The sequence below is a fragment of the Heliconius melpomene genome, chromosome 12, assembly GCF_056956725.1.
Source record: "Heliconius melpomene rosina isolate 202511_hmr_F chromosome 12, ASM5695672v1, whole genome shotgun sequence".
NCBI classification, from domain to species: Eukaryota; Metazoa; Arthropoda; class Insecta; order Lepidoptera; family Nymphalidae; genus Heliconius; species Heliconius melpomene.
In genome coordinates this window covers 1,979,875-1,998,899 of record NC_140400.1, presented here as the reverse complement: position 1 = coordinate 1,998,899, position 19,025 = coordinate 1,979,875, and the positions used below count along the sequence as shown (strand labels likewise).

General features: G+C 33.0%; 1 protein-coding gene and 1 non-coding gene across 2 annotated transcripts; one reads left to right on the top strand and one right to left on the bottom strand.

Annotated features, from left to right (window-relative positions):
• Positions 1-538: 538 nt before the first annotated feature.
• Positions 539-17,934, bottom strand: LOC146533376 (centrosomal protein of 104 kDa). Its single transcript, XM_085193990.1, has 20 exons — positions 17,594-17,934; positions 15,013-15,171; positions 14,666-14,801; positions 14,190-14,277; positions 13,400-13,583; positions 12,973-13,184; positions 12,471-12,656; positions 11,678-11,855; positions 11,211-11,298; positions 10,749-10,890; positions 10,387-10,613; positions 9,933-10,070; positions 9,477-9,608; positions 8,124-8,337; positions 7,270-7,662; positions 6,676-7,099; positions 6,357-6,456; positions 5,735-5,874; positions 5,248-5,343; positions 539-4,685 (listed from the first exon to the last, which is right to left on the bottom strand). The coding sequence occupies exons 1-20, from the start codon at positions 17,631-17,633 to the stop codon at positions 4,564-4,566; spliced, it is 3,399 nt and encodes a 1,132-aa protein (XP_085050116.1). The 5' UTR covers positions 17,634-17,934; the 3' UTR covers positions 539-4,563.
• On the top strand, positions 8,999-9,070 carry TRNAC-GCA (transfer RNA cysteine (anticodon GCA)). The gene has a single exon. It is a non-coding gene; the product is annotated as a tRNA-Cys (tRNA).
• Positions 17,935-19,025: the final 1,091 nt, after the last annotated feature.

Here is a 19,025-nt window from a genome sequence, read left to right as displayed (position 1 = left end):
GATTAGAAACATAATAATACATTACATGTATTTATAGAGTAAATAAATTTTCGCAATTAGTTACGAAACGTATTATTTGCAAAAAGTTACGTAACGTTCAGTCAGTCTATTAAATAGAAATCAGCATCCCGCATACAGCAAGATAGGCAGAGAGAACATAGGGTTAAGATACTTCGTTCCCCACTTTCCCCCGAATTTTTTGAGGTATTTCATGTTGAGTATTGGACCTCAAGGCTGTGCAATTGCCTTGGTGCCAGAGCGATGAAATAAAAATATTAATAAATACTAATTCATTCCCTCGAGCGGGATCGAACCCAAAATCGTCGCGTTACAGTCACATTTTTGTGCCTCTGCGCCACGGCAACCTCAATAAACTTAATTTGTTTCTGTGAAATAAACTAACTGATTTACCTCTAAATATAACACAAAGTTTTGGGCATATTAAAACTATTAACAGGAATCGGTTTCAAAAATGATTACTAGTAGTGTATAACTGATTTAAATTTGTAATTAAACATACCTACTTAGGAAATAAAACTAAATGTTGAGAAATATTTTCTCGTTAATCTCGTCTACTGTCATTTGAGATTGAGATATCTATATTGTTTTATTATTCTCTTTATTATTTATGATAGTCAGTATATTAAAATACATTATGGAAAATATAACATTGTTTATAGTAGGTACCTTATTATAGGATAATATCCAGTTTTGCTTGCCTATTGGACTCAGCTTGGTGATTGAAATATTGACGAAAAGTTTATTTCTTAAAAAAATATTCAATTTAATTTAATTTGGATTCTACTGAGGATTTATGAAACGAAAGTTTTTTTAACATCTAGCTCATAAATTTATACAAAAACATTTTTTTTTTAATTTATACTGTTTCTAAATGAAAAAGCTATTGCTATTTCAGTTATTTGTTCTATCAAATGGATTTATAAAACCGGTAAATAGATATAGATATTATACATAAGACTTATTATAGTATATTTACAAAAATATATACACTGATACCTAATAGAAGTTACTTTTAAATTTGTTCATAATCATTTATTAAACATTACAAGAACCATCTTGAATAATAAAGGTTTTATTTATTCAGAACATAAAGGCTGCATAATAAATATAATGCATCTACACTTAGGTACCTAGAGCAAAAGTTTTATTGAATTTCATGTTTATCATGCTTTAGAAATTATTTAATAAATGCTTACGAATATTGTGTATCGAATTATAATATTTACAACTACGCATTAAATGCAATCTGGCAAATGTCATACATCTAATTAATCCTGTTTCAATTCAAAATATTTGTGGGCTACTTTGGTTAAATTTTTAATAAACTATTTATAAGCCGCTCTATACTTTGAGATCAATCTTGTGAAGCCGTTGTCATTCATACAAAATACGATTTATATACACGGGCCTTCGAAAGCTTTACAAAAAGAAGTATCTAATATTTAAATTGAAAATCAAAATGTTCGTTAATCTAAAATGTTTTTGTAGACACTTTGAATAATAAAATTAAAGCTACTATTGGTTCGGAAGGCAGTTCTGCTGAGTAGAGTTTAAAATATAAAAGGTCAGTCTGAATTAAATAAATGTAATTATTATCAATAATCATTTATAATTTGAAAATTGTCAAAGTAAAATAACCTGTGGTCAATCTACACTTTTCCAATTATAGTAAATTTTATCAAAATCGGCTAATAATTTAGTAACTGTTTTATATTTGAAGAAAGCCTACTTTTATAACGCTATTTTAATAAAAAATATACTTATGATTATTTTATAACTACCTATATGCTAATCTCATCAATAACTTAAAGATTTTGGGCTTTCGCACCAATTCACTTATGCTAATTTAGGTACCCCTGAGACTCTATCAAGAACGAACTAAATGGCCTTAATAATTATTTTAATTCTATCATTCCTAAGCATATAAAAAATATAAATTTGATATACATATATAATAAGTACGTACGAAATGTACCTAGATGGTACTGGTAATGTAAACATCAGACTCAAATAAGATTAAAAAAGAAAAAAATAACTATGTCTAATGAGTATTTTAACGCTTTAATCGCTCGCTTAATCTTGGTAAGTTGGCTGTTTAAAAAATTTATCAAAAATACTGTAAATAATAATATTGAAATCTAGCCATATACTCAAAACAAAGAAAAAGAATTCATATATCCAAAGTCATCTACTTCTAAAAGCTTTAAACTACCTTAAATCTAGGTATACCATCATCTGAAGATCCATTCTCAATAACCTGTTTCATTTAAAACCGCGACCCAATATCACAGTGGGTGATGTGGTTTCGGTGACCGAACTAATCTAAATATTTTATTTTAATTATTAAGTTATCTATATTATTAGGGTATTATGTTGTAAAGACGAAGAGTTTCTTGAAGAAATAATTCTTAATGAGACGCTGGCTGAATTAGTGCTTAAATCATGAACATAACATCCAGATGAGATACAAACGAAACAAAAACACTATGGCTTTAAAGACTTGAAAAGTAAATCTTAATCGATCAATTTTAATTGAACTTTTTTAGATGTTTTATTATTTATGTTCATAATGTAAGATAAGCATAAGAGACGATGGTTAATATATTATATGCAGTCTACATTCTATTTACTAAATATTTTTATAATTACTACAACTATAATAGACATAAATTTTTAATTTTCAAAAATATTTGTCAGGTCTAGCTAAAAATTGTCAAATCAAAAGTTATAACATTAGATTTCAAATTACTAGGTCCTTTCTAGAATTCTATGGTGTTACCCACAAATTGTGAAAAAAATTAGTTAGGTCACTTTCATTTTGTAAATGCAGTGTGCTTTATAAATCCATTTGACAAAAAAAATATTTTTTTTGTACTACAATACCTACATTATAAACAATGTTGTATTTACTTCAACTACTAAAACCGGTAAGCAAAATCTACAAATACTAATATAACAATATTGGTTAAATATTATGAATCTACTGAAATTTTGCTGAACTTTATATAACTTACTTTAGTGACTAGCATGGCTTTTAAGAACGGTAATTGTAAAGGTAGTTAGTTATATTAACAAAAAATGTATCTGTACTTACTATACTTGTACTCAAAAACAATATAAACAAAATAGATGCTATAAAGAACGTTGGGCTAAATATTACATTAATAGTACAGTCAACAAAAAAATCTTATTTCATACAACCAATTTTTAAGTAATTGTGCACAACTTAACCTTAACAAACATTGAAACATTTTTAGTGTAAAAATATTTAAAAAAAGAAACAGGCATTTCAATTACAAACAAAACAAAGTGAGCAATCTAAGACGGAATCCACACAACGGACGGTCAACAATGGACAAGGAATTTGTATTCAACATTAAACACTTAGAAAACATAATATATTAAGTAATTAGTGTTTTTGAATAACTAAGAAAAAAAATCAGTTTCACCCCTTTTCCCGCATCAGGGTAGGCAGAGAGATCCTAATGGCAAGATTCTCCGATCTCCACGTCCCGCCCTGACTGTAAACATTGAGTATGAAGTGGCGAAACTTAACCTAATAATATTGGAGCGGAGAAATGACAATAATTTAGTCCTTCTCATGGTAATTCAAACAACAACCGGGGTTTTCGTTTCGTATTAATTAAGTAAGGTCTATTACAAAGAATCAACGTTTTTGCTACTTTATAATAGATATTAAATAGTGATTACAGAGTCTATTCTATTTTTAAAATAAATGCATATTCAGACTTAACATTCAGATCGCCGATAATTGTTGGTAGATATTCAATTTTATGATGAATATTATTTTATTTCTACGTTAAAGTACAGAAAGATGCGTTGTTACTTGAACTGTCAACAATAATTCGACTAAACCAACACAAATGTTAGTATAACAAAAGATCATATATTTAATTAGCAAACTGTATTTTAACAAGATATTTTTTTTAATTATTTAAAGTAAAAAAAAATTATATATAAATAATTTAACTTATTGGACATACAGTTCGTTCTGTCATGCTATCTGTACGCTGTACCAGCATGTTTTTAGTTTAAGTCATCTTGATGTATTTATTAATGTGTTTACTTAATTTTTAAGAATTATATTAAAATATTGTCGCATTTTGGCGAACTTAAAGAGTATTATATATTTTTTTATTTATTTAAGAAAATAACATAATATTAAGTAGACAATAGGCATTAGCATAAAATTGGACGTTATTTTAAAGGACAGAAAAATTGAAAGCTGATATGAAATATTTTTTAAACATTATGATATTATGAAATAATTTTTAAATACAGCTGAAGCTGTAATACTTTGTTATGTTATTTTAAACTAAATAATTGAAGAAATAATTTTGTTTCGATTTCATTAACTCGTAAATTAATAAAATACATAAAATTTTTAAATTTTGATCATAAAACGAAAATTATATCAAAATTCTAAATGCACTTTAGCAGAAAGGTAAAGCAATTTATACAACAATAATTTTAAAGGAATTTTTCAATTTTAGCCATTTAAATTGGAACCTTAAAAAGTAATTAATTTTGTTGCCTGAGCCTCGGATTCCGTGGACACTGCATCAGATGCCTCTGCCAAGGAAGGTCTCTGGCCAGCACGTTGGTTAGGCAGTACGGGCATTTCCACTCATCAAAACTTAAAGCTGAAATAGTATAAATAAATAGGAATTAAAAAATATGTTTTGATAGTGAGAAAATTACGATAGGTACTAAAAAAGCTCTAGATTTGAAAAAAATAAAGAATATTTTTTGATATTTGACAAAAAAGAAACAAATTAATGTGTTCTTTCTTGATATCTACGCATCTTTACAATTAAAAAATTAAAAGGAAAAAGAGAAAGAAAATCCTTAATTAGAAATCCTTTAACACAAAAGATACAAAGCTCTTAAATACTGTGCAATTTATCCTTGTCTTGCGTCCAATGTTTTTTAAACTAACTCTGTAAAATCAACTATGTAAAAAAGTCATATACGTCAGGGCACGAGCATGTGACGTTAGGTTGTGGGTTTGATTTCCACTCGAGGAAATGGATAATTTATTATTTTCATTTCTTCGTTCCGGTGTCGAGGTAAAGCGCGGCGTTGAGGTCCGCCACTTAACACGCAGTGCCTCCACATTTCAGCGGAAAATGGAGAAGAGAGAGTCTTAACACTAGGTTTCCTAGCTGTGTGCAAGGTACAGCGAGAAGCTAAAAAAATACATACGTATACAATTGACGTGGTACTCGCATTCATCAGAGCGCAGAGCAGCGCCACATTTTTGACATGCCTTCCATAAACCTTCGCTGAGAGAACACTCCTCTGAAATTAATTATTAGTATTATAAATCTATAACCATAACCATTTTTAGATTACTTAACTAAAAATATTTTTTGATATTTGTTGATATTATCTTTTTACTTAATTATTCTACCTGCCCTGCCATGTGCGGGATATAGCTTGAAGCTAAAAAAAGAAATTGTTTTATTATGACATTATATAAGGTGGAATTGAAAGTATAATTTTATACTTATTAAAGCGACGAAACTGTTGTGGACTCGATCACTCGGTGGAATGAATTTCTTCTATATCCTTGCTTTGGTAACAAAACACAGCGCGGCGTTCACCTCAACACGCAACATGTTCAAATTGGTGGCTACGTGGGAACAGAGTGTCTTAACACTAGGTTTTCCCAATATTTACAATAAGTTACCAAGTAGGTGAGCATGAAGCGCGCGCGCCTCCAGCGCGAGATGGCAGTGCGGGCACCGCGCGAGCAGCACGCAGCGCCGCCAGTAGTGCGCCTCCAGAGCCGCTGTGCGCACCCGCCTCCCACACCACGTACAGGATGTGCTGGAAAGTATAGTATATACCTAGTAAGCATTGTGCTAGCTATTGTTGGTCTAGTATAGGGTAAGTATAGCACTGTCGACAAGACATGGTCGCTCCAAAGTTAACTCTGGAAAAAAACGATAAAAAATAAGCAACAATCCTAAGATCAAATCTACGCAGCCATCTATAGAAAGCTTCAGAGGCCACGACTCGTCGACCTTACTGCGAGACAAAGCTTAGTGTTCTCTTATATAGTTCTGTATATAGTTCTCTTGGCCTGCCTGCTTTACCCAAAGAACTGCTTTTGTAGTGTCACTACAATGTGACGTCGACACATGTGACGGTTGTGTGTTCAAACCTCGTGAATGTTTATATTTATTTTATTTTAATTTTCTAGGCCTGATAAAACGGCGTTGAGTTTCGCCAACTAACACGCAATGTTCATAACAATTTGAAACATTATAATTGTGACTTAACATAATGAACTAAATGTAATATCTTACTTGCACACTGGCTCGGGCGTGGTTTCGCTGCTGGCGTCGGCGCCGACTGCTTCATAACCATCGAAATTGTGCTCGTTATTGGAAAGTTGTTGTCTTCTTCCTAGAGCGAAAAAAATATATTTGATTGAAGTATTCATGATAATAACGATAGTAATTAAAAGCTAAAAATACAAAACTAAAAATATATATGTAGCTTAAAAATTCTGCAACATATTTTATTTTATAATCTGTCAATAAAAATTTAATACTAAGCTACTCAATTTAATCTATTATAATTCTTATGTTTTCTATATTTTTCAATTATTAATAAACAAAGTACCTGGACTGTAGTAACCGCTTTCATCCATCTGGCTGCTCTCATCCAAATGCAAATTCCTTACTCCAGCTACTAATTTTGGTGACTCTAACCCAACATCCCTAAAATAATCAGCCTTTAATTTTGGTGAATCAAGACTTCGACTGTCCGAATCACATCTCAAGTCGTTCCTAGACATAAGCGGTGAATCCATCGGTAATGAATCAATGCTCCTCATATCGTTCTTGGATGTTTTTGGAGACCCGATTGTAGGTGAGTCTCTATACTCTAAATGTAAAGGCTCGTAGACTGTAGCAGGACGTTCTTTTAGTAGGGGTTTGTTTGCATCGTGGTCGTAGTGGATCATGGAGTGCCGGTTCTCTGTATTTCGACTTGTTCTTCTATAAACGATTTCTTCTTCTTTTGTTTGGTTTTCTTGGAAGTGTACCTGAAAAATATTATATAATATATAGTTATACAAATAATATTCGGTTACATATAAGTCCAATTGTATTTAAAGATTAGACCTGTTGAATTTTTTTTACCAGTATGTAAATATAACCAGAATTACCTAATAAGCAATTATATTTTATAGTCTTGTTATGATATACCTATTACCTTTTCGTTTCCAGAAACAGACGCTCTGGGCGAGTGCTTCGGGCTAATTGCGCTGTCTAACCTCAGCTTGTTATATCCTAGGTAGGTATTTGTATCTTTTCCTTTGACACTAGGAGTATATTTCTTCGTGGGAGATTTTTTCAAGCTACTCTTAGTTCTAGAAGTTGTAAAACTGCCACTCAAACTTGATGGTGCTAGGGTTGCTCCACTTGCACTTGACTTAAGGCTATATGATGAAGTAGCGTCTAATGATGATGTCATGCCAAAAGATGTGGTGATACCACTCACAGTGGTACCGCTGCGAGTCGACTGGGTGGTGCTTGCTTCAAGAGTATCAGTCGATTGATCTCCGTTCAGAATTTGTTCTTCTGTTGGTGCTTGATTTAACATTTTCTGTTGGTGAATACATGATTAAATTAATAATTACGGTGTATTATGCTATTTCAAAACCTGAATGTGGGTATACTTACAAAATTGGAATATATTTCACCTGGTTCTCATTAATCTCAGAAATAATTAATCTCCAAATAAAACTACTTTAGCTTGCAGGATAGATATAAGGAAGATATATATGCATCTTCCTTAACACTTGATTTTACATTTATTTAGGATAGAATTGTAATAACCTTGTAACACTTACAAGGTTATTTACAAAATTTGCAAAATAATCTTGTACACGTCACTTCTTTCCCCATTTCTTTTTTTCTCTTGTATAGAATGAAGGTTCGATTATATGTACCCCCGCAATTATAGGGATTTGGTTATTATCGAGACTTGTGATTGAAAGACAAATTAAAAAAAAATCTAAAACACTTTTATTGTTTTTTTATTCTCCTTTCAAAAAAAATACAAACCTGCATATCAATCCTATCAAACTGCTGGAACAGATGTCGATATATCAAATTCCTCCGTGTGACAGCGTCGTCTGGTGGTAGCTGAGCTCTGACCACTCTGGGAGATCTCGCGTAAGCTGCAAGTAATATTCTTTCAGCGGCCGCGCGTACTGAGCCCGCGGCGTGTTGCGCGCCCGCGGCTCCGCATTCGGCTAACCGACGGACTGTAAGACCGCTGTTGAAGGAAATAATCAATTTAATTATATATTTTTTATCGTTTAGTTAGAAAATACCCGGCGTTCACTTCCGAGTGGAGAATGAAGTATCTTAACACTACGTTTCTTCTGCCTACTCTACTTTAGAGAGGATACAGTGTGAAGCAAAACATATTTTTTTTAATACTCAATGAGCTATATCTTAAAAACAATGGGCGCAAAGTGAAGAACAGAATGTCTTAAATTTTTTTGGCAAGCGTACCATTAATTGAGTGAAGCTAAAAATATTTTTTTATGTCAATACAAAGTTATGTATGTATTAATAATAAAAAACGGAATTCCAAATCTAATCATATATGTAAAACAACAAATATTTTAGTTGATAGCCTAAGGTATGATAAGCCGGTGACAATATTGAATAAGTGATTTAATAAACTATAACAACTAAATACTTATCGAGGCCATCGCGGCACAGTGTGCGACTGTGACGCTATAGTTGTGGGTTTGATTCCCACTCGGGGAATGATTTTTTCTCTCTCTCAAAGTCTCAAAAGTTCGGCGTAAAGCTTTTAATAGATATATAGGTATTATATTTTTCAAAGTCTGATAAATCCATAAACTAATGAATGTATTAAACTTGGTAAGCTAGAATTAATCTTTATTTTCATCACTTCGTTTATAGGGGATATAGCTCAGTGGCAGAGCAATCGACTGCAGATCGATAGGCCCCCGGTTCAAATCCGGGTGTCCCCTAGACATCAAAAGCGACTGTTATTTTAATTTTGTTTTGTAAAGCTTATTGTTTTTTTAAATGATAAAGATCTGAACTTATAAAATTTACATAAAAAAAACTTCCAAAGCCCATTTCACCTTTATAAAATTACAACTTTTATTTACTGTTGAATAGTTTTATCTTTGATTTTTAAACATTTCTCATATCAAACGGGGCAGGCAGGCATATTTTATGCGTTCGTATCTAAAGCCGTTCTTTATTTAATGTAACACAAAGGCGGAAATTTAAATATTTCTTAATCATTATATACATTTTGGCCTGTATTTCATTGCCTGCAATGAAAATATTAAATAATTAATTTTCTCAAGTGGGTATCAAACCGACAACAGCGCCACTGCGCTACGACTCCAATTTTGTATGTTTTACCTGTTTTTATCAGTAGATATGCCGTGACTCAATATAAGCTGTTCCAGCATCTGCAGGCGTGAAAGCGCGAGCCGAGGGTGCATGGACGCGGCTACCGGGCGGACCAACTGCTGTGGGATCATGTGGAGCGATCTGAAGGAAAAAATGTAATTGAGGTTTGATAAAAAATATTTATAGCTGCCCGTTTTTCCAGATAGCAGGATAGGTAACTAAATAGTATTAAGACGTCCAGGAGGGAACTCAACGCTGAATTTTGTCTTACCAGCCCAAGGATATAAAAATAATTGGTACTCGGGGGAATTAAAAAAAATCTTCGTTTTGGCAAGGCAAAACGCGGCGTTGACCTTCGCCACTTAACACACGGACTCAAGATGCCCTACTATAGAAAACAAAAAAACACATAAAGAAACTGAAATTTAGTAATCTCCAACGGTATACGCAGAACTGACAACTTACCTAACTAAAGGACAATCAGCCACAGTGAGAACAGTGTGTTGCGCTGTCGAGTGCACTCGCGGGGCGGGGTCGCCACACGCTCGAAGCAGTTCTGGAAGAAGCTTTTCTAAGCATCGACCTACCTCCGCTGCACATACCCTGAAATGATTAATTAATATTAATACACAATAGTCAAATAAAGATATAAACACATAAAGGGTATACTTAAGTTATTTGACACTCACCTCACTCACCATCGACCCTAAAGCCAATGTCGTTTTCGATATTGTATGTACATAAATTTTAGAAATAAAATAATGATTAACAATATAAATGAAACGATAATTCTAAAGTCTCTAAAGGTGTTATAAAGAATATTTGCCGTTACATTTCTCGTTTCTGATTATGCCGCTTACAAATTAACTCTAGACCTACCTTTTTGGCCTTAAAATATACTGATTTTAAATACACTCACCGGTCTGGAACAAACTCCTTAAATAGGACCCTCACAACTTCATTGGCTTGACTATACACGGAAAACACCTTGTCTCTTAGAGCCCTTTGTAGCAAAGTGGCGGCCGCTCTCGCTGTTTTGTTTGGAGAAGTCTTAGTACTGCCGTTGGATGGAGAAGTTAGTTCAGCGCGAAGTCGGGCTAGACCTTCTTCCTTGTCTAAATAATTTTTGGAGAAGAATTTTTCAACCTGAAATAGATATAAAATTGAATCTTTATACATTATTATTTATATATTTTATTTATCTAATAAAATAACCCAAGAAGCTATGGCAAGCTGTTGCTATTCACTTCCTAACACAATTCCGTTATTATTTATACTTACTAGGGGATACCCAAATATCAATATAGGCAGTGCGGCCTGTTTCCTCTCGCGTTCATTCAGCTTGTGAGGGCGGATGTGCGTCGCACTTCCCGCACTGCCCTCCTCCTCACGTGCCTCTCGCAAGTACTCGTTCGTGTGTGAACTGCAATGGATAGAAAATTGAATGTATTTGTCTCCCTTTTCTTGCAGCTTAACTTCTTTTCAAAAGATAGGTAACAAGATAGGTAAAGAGAACCTAGAGGTAAGATGCTCTGTTCCCCACTATCTACTCAATTTTCGAGACGTTTGTTAAAAAGTACTGGTTCAAAAAGAAAAAATATATATATTTTAATTATCCATGATGGCTTTAAGCTATACAACTTTAATCAGAGCGACAACAAAATATATTATGTGTCACACACAACGCTTAAGAACTTTTTGACCATGGAGGTATAACTTTGGATGGTTTATTTAAGAACATACTGTCTTAGAGCTGGCAGCAGTCTTTCTTCATAAGCTTCGAATGTAGATCTTGGTCCTGCGCTTTTATTTCTACGTCTTATTAAACTACCTGAAACGTAAAACGTAGTTTTAATTGTAGTAGTGTAAATATGGAATGGATGCCCAACTTTGAAAAAAAATATATGGATAGTAAATTTATCTTATATTTGAAATATTATTTAACTAATTACTTTTTACTTATAAATAACAGAGTAGGCTCTAGGGGTATTTATTCTAGGTGTCTGTCTATCCTTTTAACAACGGATGGAATTTTAAATTTTGAGTAATAATTATGCAAAATAAAAAATATACAAATACGTATAAAGTTAGGAAGCAAAGATTATTTATTTATTTATTTTCAAGAGTTTGCATCGTTCGTTGCAGGTATATTGGATTTTTATAGATCTTTTATCCTAAATTTGATGTGAAATAGATATATTTTTTGTCACCATTATGTAGACCATTGGCAGCTGTGGGCGTAATGCTTCTTCGAGGACTGTCTGTTTCTCTTTTCAGTTCTTCTTCTTCCTTTTTTGGTGCTTCTGGCTTATCTTCTTGGATGGGTTCGGTCGGTTGGGCGGGTTCTGGTTGTACTTCTGTATCATCTTCAAAAGCTTGGACGGGTGACTGGTAAATTAAATAGCACTTCAGTAGTTTTGAACCTTTTAATGTGTGACCTTTTAATTATCTATACAGACATTTTTTTTGTATATACAAAAAAGATTACTTCTTTTTATTTATAATTATATCTCTTAAATATATCAACTTTTTCTTTGACTTTTATTGACTTAATTTCGTCGAAAAAAGTATTTGACCTTATCACAATAATATCACGTAGGTACTGCTACAAAAAATAAGGTAATAAAAAAACACTTTTTTATCTTCTTTTTGAGTAGAAAAAAAAATACATTTTATAAGAAATGTCCACTACGTTCAACAAGATAAAGAAAATCAATTTAAGCATACAACCATTATTTTTTTTTTATTTTATTAAAACTAGCGGTTTAAGTAGAGGGAATTTAATGACTCTTCGTTCACCACTTTCTATCTAATTTCCGAGACATTGCGTAACTCAATGCCGCAAATTGTCTACCAGGGCTGTGAAATTAGAATAATTTAAATATAATCTAAATTCAAGTAGGATCAAACCCACAACCATTCGTAGTCAATGTATGTCGTCCCACTGCACCACGAACTAGGTTTCATATATAATTTTTCTATATTTTTATTTACAAAACTTACACTAGTAATATGATCAATATAATCAAGACTGAAGTCTTCAATCCCACGTATGTCAGTAAGCGCGGCCGGAGGTACGGGAGACGACGTGTCCATGCTGTGGGTGTGGCAGCCAGCAGTTACTGATGGGGAGAGGTGGTGAGAGAAGTCGTAGGCTTGTGGCATTGATGAGTCGTTGCGACGATCCGGCTGTAACAAGTAGAATTTTATTAATATATTGAAAAATGATTAAAATATAATATATTTTTAATGTTCAAATATTCGTTTTTTTTTTAATTTCATTGCTGCACCAAATGAGCGATTCAATCCTCGTATGGGTAATTTTATTTTTTGACAAATAAAATAAGATAATTACGCTCTGAATGTAAGCGTCATATTGAGATTGTTTTATTTATTGAGCCAAATTTATTAAATTTCCACAATGTTTAATTTCACAAAATTTCTTGAACCGTAGAATATCTATTTTCTGATATATTTAACTGACATAAATGCAAAATCCCCTTACCCCATCACCTTCAAACAGTCTTATAAGTTCGGGGTCCTCTTTTACCCCGATGATGGCATCAGTGATCCTGTCCCTCATTCGCCTGGCTAACTCGAAGTCGTCTCTGGCCGCTGCCTGTCGTTTCCTCAGTCTCCATCTTCCTATGCGAATACCGGCGGACGCTAAAGCTGATCCCGCGGACTTTAATCTCCGGGCGTATTCGAAACGTTCATCTGTAATTTTTTATTATATTTTCCTAAAATTGGTTTTTCATACAGTATTTACATATTATGTGCATGGAAGAAATAAGCAATTTTAAAACATTGCAAAAGGTCTTCAGGTAAGAAAAAAAAACTTAATAATAAAAATAAATTTCCTTTTGTTTTGTAAAAGTTCAACATCTAATTACTAAATATCCAAAATAAAATAAATATTTTAAAAATCATACCAGCAACTGCAGCTTTCTTCTTCTGATCCAAAGTGCGTACTAGATCAGCGATCTCGTTATCAACGTACATAACAAAAGCAAGATCGTCGTATGGAGAAAATCGTATCTCAGCCTTCTTGGTATTCGTAGCCTTATTCACATCTTCTATTTCATCGCCGAGGACGTTCACTGCCATTAGAGCTACCTAAAATACAAAATGAATTAATATTTATTTAGCTGTAAGCTAATGATAGCTGACAGCTTTCCATTTTTAACTAAAATATAACTAAAATATTATATGGCACACCTTGGATATTTGGTCTTATTAGAACAAGGAAAGGATTTAAATAAAAAACTTGAGAACTCATCGCTTATCAATCAAAATTATGATTTTTTGATAAAAATAAAAATCGCGGTTTCTGTACACTATTTTGAACTTAAAATAAATAAATGAATAAATCAGATTCACGCTGTATCCCACACAGCCGGGTAGGCAGAGGCAACCTAGTGTTAAGACACTCCGTTCCCCACTTTCCGCTGAATTCTGGAGGGTTGCGTGTTGAGTGGCGGAATCAACGCCGCGTATTTTGAATTTGATTTTTTTTTCTCTTGAAATTTGTCCAAACACTCTAAACAATTAAACTTTAGGTATAGTCTTATTGAGACTCGTCAAAATTCTTAGTCACTTTTGATTGCTGTCAATACTGTAGATAATTTTTTTGTAATGCTGGTACCCAAAAACTATTTAGATAAATAATAATTAATGATATATTATATGCTCGCTAGTAAGAAATCAAAGAAGTAATAGTACCTGTTCATCCTCTCTGGCTGGTGGATGTGGCCCTGACAGACGGAGCTTCACGAATCTAGCTACTGTTGGTTCTGGGAGAGCGGCAGATCTGAAAAATTATATTATTTTAATTTAGATCATATACAAATCTATATATATAAAAGGACTTGTCCTCACTAACTGAGGTAAGACGCACGCACAGCCGCTGTGCGTAGAAACTTGAAATTTGGACATCCACTAAGAAGCGATTTTCAAAAATTTTAACCCTAAAGGGGTGAAATAGGTCGAAAGTTTGTATGGAAAAAAATTGAAATCAGCACCGATTTTTATAAAATTTAAAATTTAGATTTTTAAAAGTATTTAATTGAACACATGTTTCTAGAATTCTTCCCCTAAGGGTGCAACAACAAGGACAAGCGGACAAATATTGGCATATATGAAAACAAATAAACACTTATTTCTTTTTTTTAAATGTAAGAATTTAATGTATAATATACCTAAGTTCTCTAGTACGAGCTTGAGGGACGGGCTTGATGAGGGCGACGCGGCCCACGCTCGTGTACGTGGCGCCGCAGGGGGTGGCCGCCCCCTCGGAGACGAGGCCGCCGGAGACTAGCACCTCCACGCATTCCGCTAACAAATACAAATAGAAATAAATTTATTTATTTAAATTTATTTTTTTATACGCATAATAGTCCGGTGTTTGACTGTATTGGTGGTAGTTTCGACCAGCCAGCCAGCCAGCGTGGGACCTCCGTTGACTTTCGAGAACACACTATTGATGATACTAAAGGAAGCTTATGTAAAAAACAAGAGGACCCCACGAAGGGAAAAACATAATTACGTATATGCTGATGATGGGCAAGTAATTGTAACTTGTGTATATTCGTGACAGCAGTGAGCCGGAGGAGGAGCTCGTGGGGTGGAGATCCAGAACTCCTCCAGCCTCGGGCTTCTGGACCTTGCGCGTTCAACTCGCATGCTGGATAGGAACTGTCTTCACCTGAAAGTGTGTTTTGTTATATATATTTTTTATAGAAACTTAATAATACGCTCGACTATGTAGAGCTAAGGTCGACGATTATAAAAAATGCGGCAACAATCAATCGATATTCATATAATAAATGTAAATACATGCTTTCTTCTCTAGAAAAAATTATATTACTGACGGACTGAATGTACTAACAATAGATTCTTTCTGCATATTTGGCGACATTAGAAAGATTAGAGAAGATAATAAATATCCTAGGTAATCCTTGAAAATAAAAGAACAAAGAACTAGAACTAGAATTAGAATTGTTCTTGCAGTTTCACTCTTTTGACAAGACATTGGCAGCGTAGTCATAAGTCATGACTGCTGTTGAGAGACGGAGCACAACGCTGCTCTTTGTCTGCCTTTCCCCCTTTCCTTTTAAACGAAAAGTGAACATAGTTTATAAACTCATTATAAATTGTTATTATTATAAGAAAGCGGATAATTAAGAATAGATTAAATCACGGTAAGGTTGTTATTTATTCTATTCATAAAAAATGTAATATGAGCGATATTAGAAGCTTAAAAAAATATTTAAGTAAATGTATTCCACTGCACAAACATGGCGAGACGAAGCTATGAATAAATAATCAGTACTCTTTCATAGCGTCGTTGTTCGAAACCTAGACTGTATTTCACTATTTCAATCTGTACTTTAAATATTTTGCTGCATATACACTAATAATAGTTTTTTCGCTTCACGCTGTATACCGCATAGGCAGAAGTGTTAAAGCACTTCGTTTCGTAATTAAACTTGTAAATTTTGAGTGGCGAAACTCAAAGCCGCACTTTGTCTTCTTAATAGAGCGAGGAAATTATTTATTCCCACGAGTGGGAATAGAACCCATACCATTGTCGCGTTAACTGTCGGCCGGTATGCCGCTGTGACATGGCGACCTTACATTTATAATGTAACCCTTCATAATGTCTATCGTTACAAGTATCGATCAGTTCTCTTTTAATTATTAAAAGTTATATCGACATCGTCCTTTAACCTTTTGTAAATATGGCTTTGACGAAGAGCTCTTTTAGAAATTTATACCCAATAAAATTGTAATTGATCGCTGTTTATATGAAAGATATATATAAGAAAAAACTATTATTGAGGACTTTTGTCAACGTAGAATAAATGCAGTTTTTGACTATTTCCATTTGTCAAAGTTCCCTTAACATTTAGTGTCTAAAACGTTTCATAAATAAAAAGTTACATCAGTATGAAGTAATATTACGTTTGAATTGCTCTATTTTTAACCTTTAGTTTTTATTGTAGGTATTGATTGTTATTGTTTTTAAAAAGATAATGTTAGCTAGCGAAGCCACGGCAGTGCTCGCTTTCTCCATAGCAGAGTAGACAGATCAAAACAGATTCAAGATAAGGATATTAGTGATATTGCGTATTCAAGACTTCTTATTATTATTCTTATTCTTCTTATCAGAATAAGGAAAATAATTAATTTCCCATAGTGGCAATCGAAGTCGTAGCGCTACAGCGGCGTCCTTATTTTTTAAGATCCACGCTGTAGCCCGCTCATTGCATGGTAGGGAGAGATTATCTGGGAACCTAGTGTTAAGATACTCAGTTCCTATTAAGACACTTCCTCCGTTCCACACTTTCCGCTAAATTCTAGAGTCCTTGGGTGTTCAGTGGAAAAAACCAACGCCACGCTTTACCTTATTACCAGAGCGAGAAGTTGAACATATTATTATATTTCATACCCTCGGGTGGGAGTCGAACTCACAACCTGTGTAATTTGCACGAATGCCTGTGCCTCCACAAGCAAGAATTGAACTTGATACTTTCCAATGCCACGCATAAATACTACGCTAATGTAAACATCATCGTTAAAATAATTAAAAATATGAATGGATAAAGGTGTCAGGCATTTTTAAATTTTTCCACTTCTATACATGAAAGAAATTTCGAAATGCATAAAAATAATTATACTAATAACAAGGCTGAAACCTATTTTTTTAAAATATTTTACAGTTTATAAAATGTTAATGCAAATACTATAGTTTGAAATCAATTATGTCTTAATCGGAATTAGTGATCAGATATCCTAAAAAATATTCTATAATTTTTTTGTCACATACTTACCTATAATAGTACTATCTTAGTATTATCTTAGTTGTTTTATAGCTTTATTTTTATTATTTATAATAATTTTACAATACTTATTAAGTATTGTTACGAAAACATTATAAGGTACTATTAGTACCTTATAATGTTTTCGTCGCATTCGATATACAATAAATAGGAATACCTACGTACCTATTAAGTAAAATTTATATATTTTTTATAATAGAGAAAAATCATCTGTTTTCTAATATTTTTACCATTTAATTTTCTAGACCTAGTTATAATTATTAATAATTAATAAAAATTACTTACTTGTTGCATAAACTACATGAAAGGGAATACGTTTGGGCATTATCCCTATTGAGCTACCTGCACACTCTAAAAATTAACACTGCCATATTTTTACTACAAGCTGTACTAAAAACCACTGTAAACAATCATTATTATTATTAATTTTCAAGTAAATATTAACATTTTTCACCAAAGAAATAATCCATATAATAAATATTTGCTTAATAAACTGCGACAGAACGGAGGATGGACAGGTTTGCGAAACGAAATGAAGAGCTACTAAACTATGACCCAAGTTGGATCAAATATTTGCTTCTGTGAGCTTATATTATTCCCTACAACATGACGTTGGCCCAATGTACCAACGAATTGAATAAAATAAATCAATAGTACCGTAAAGTGCGACGGCTGCCAACGCCATCTGTTAGGGGGTTGAAACTTTATTTTTTTACGTCACTTTTTGAAATTGTAATGTTTTTAATGATATCTTGGTACAATAATTATAGTTAATTATAATTTGTCTTGACACACTGTCTCATTATGGACAGGGGTAAATCAAGTTATATTCTTTTACTAGCTCTTATCTGCGGCTTCGCCAGTATTTCGTAGCTTGAACGAATAGTTCCTAGGCTTAGCTGGTTCAACCAAACAAACTCTCCAAGTTTATAATACTAGTACAGATTACTTCATCATATTTATTACATACATACTAACAGATATCAAAAGGAGTTGTAAGAATCGCATGGTTTTTAATAATGAATACAAGAGAAACTGTCGTAATTTGTATAATTTAATAGTTTTTTCAATGTTTTTAGTTTCATATCACAAAAATAGTAAGTAACCTAGTTAGTTAAGTAATGGTACAACAGCCAAGGATAAATTGCAGCTTTGGCTGATGCTTTGACATGCGCAAAGTTATTCCAAATTCAGGATATCGTGCCAAAAGTGCAAAAGAATTAATAGAAAACTGTAGATTATTTCGTACTAGTTTTCACCCGCGGCTTCCTTTCCTTCCCTTCCTTCCTACGTGTCTGAGGTCTAAAAGCAGAACTATATCTACAGATTTATAATATGAGTGTGAAATGTAAAGCGAAGAGTTGAGGCCAGTCATGGTTCATGTTGTGGGTTCGTTTCACAATCGAGAAAATAAAATATTTAATATTTTCATTTTCTTCATTTCCTCCAGAATTCGGCGGAAAATGGTGAACGGAAGTTTCTTAATGGGTACGAAGTATTCCAACACCAGGTTCCCAAGTCTCAGATACCAGCATACAGCTTGAAGCTCAAAAAAAACATTGAAAGGGTCATCTAACCAATTAATTGAATGGAATTTGTCCAACTTTATCTCTTCATCTTATACAATCCTTTTTCTTCAATATCTCTTTTGGTACCATTAATTTTGTTTATTTTAGATAAATACGCATTTTTAAGAGAATATTTAAATATTACTAAC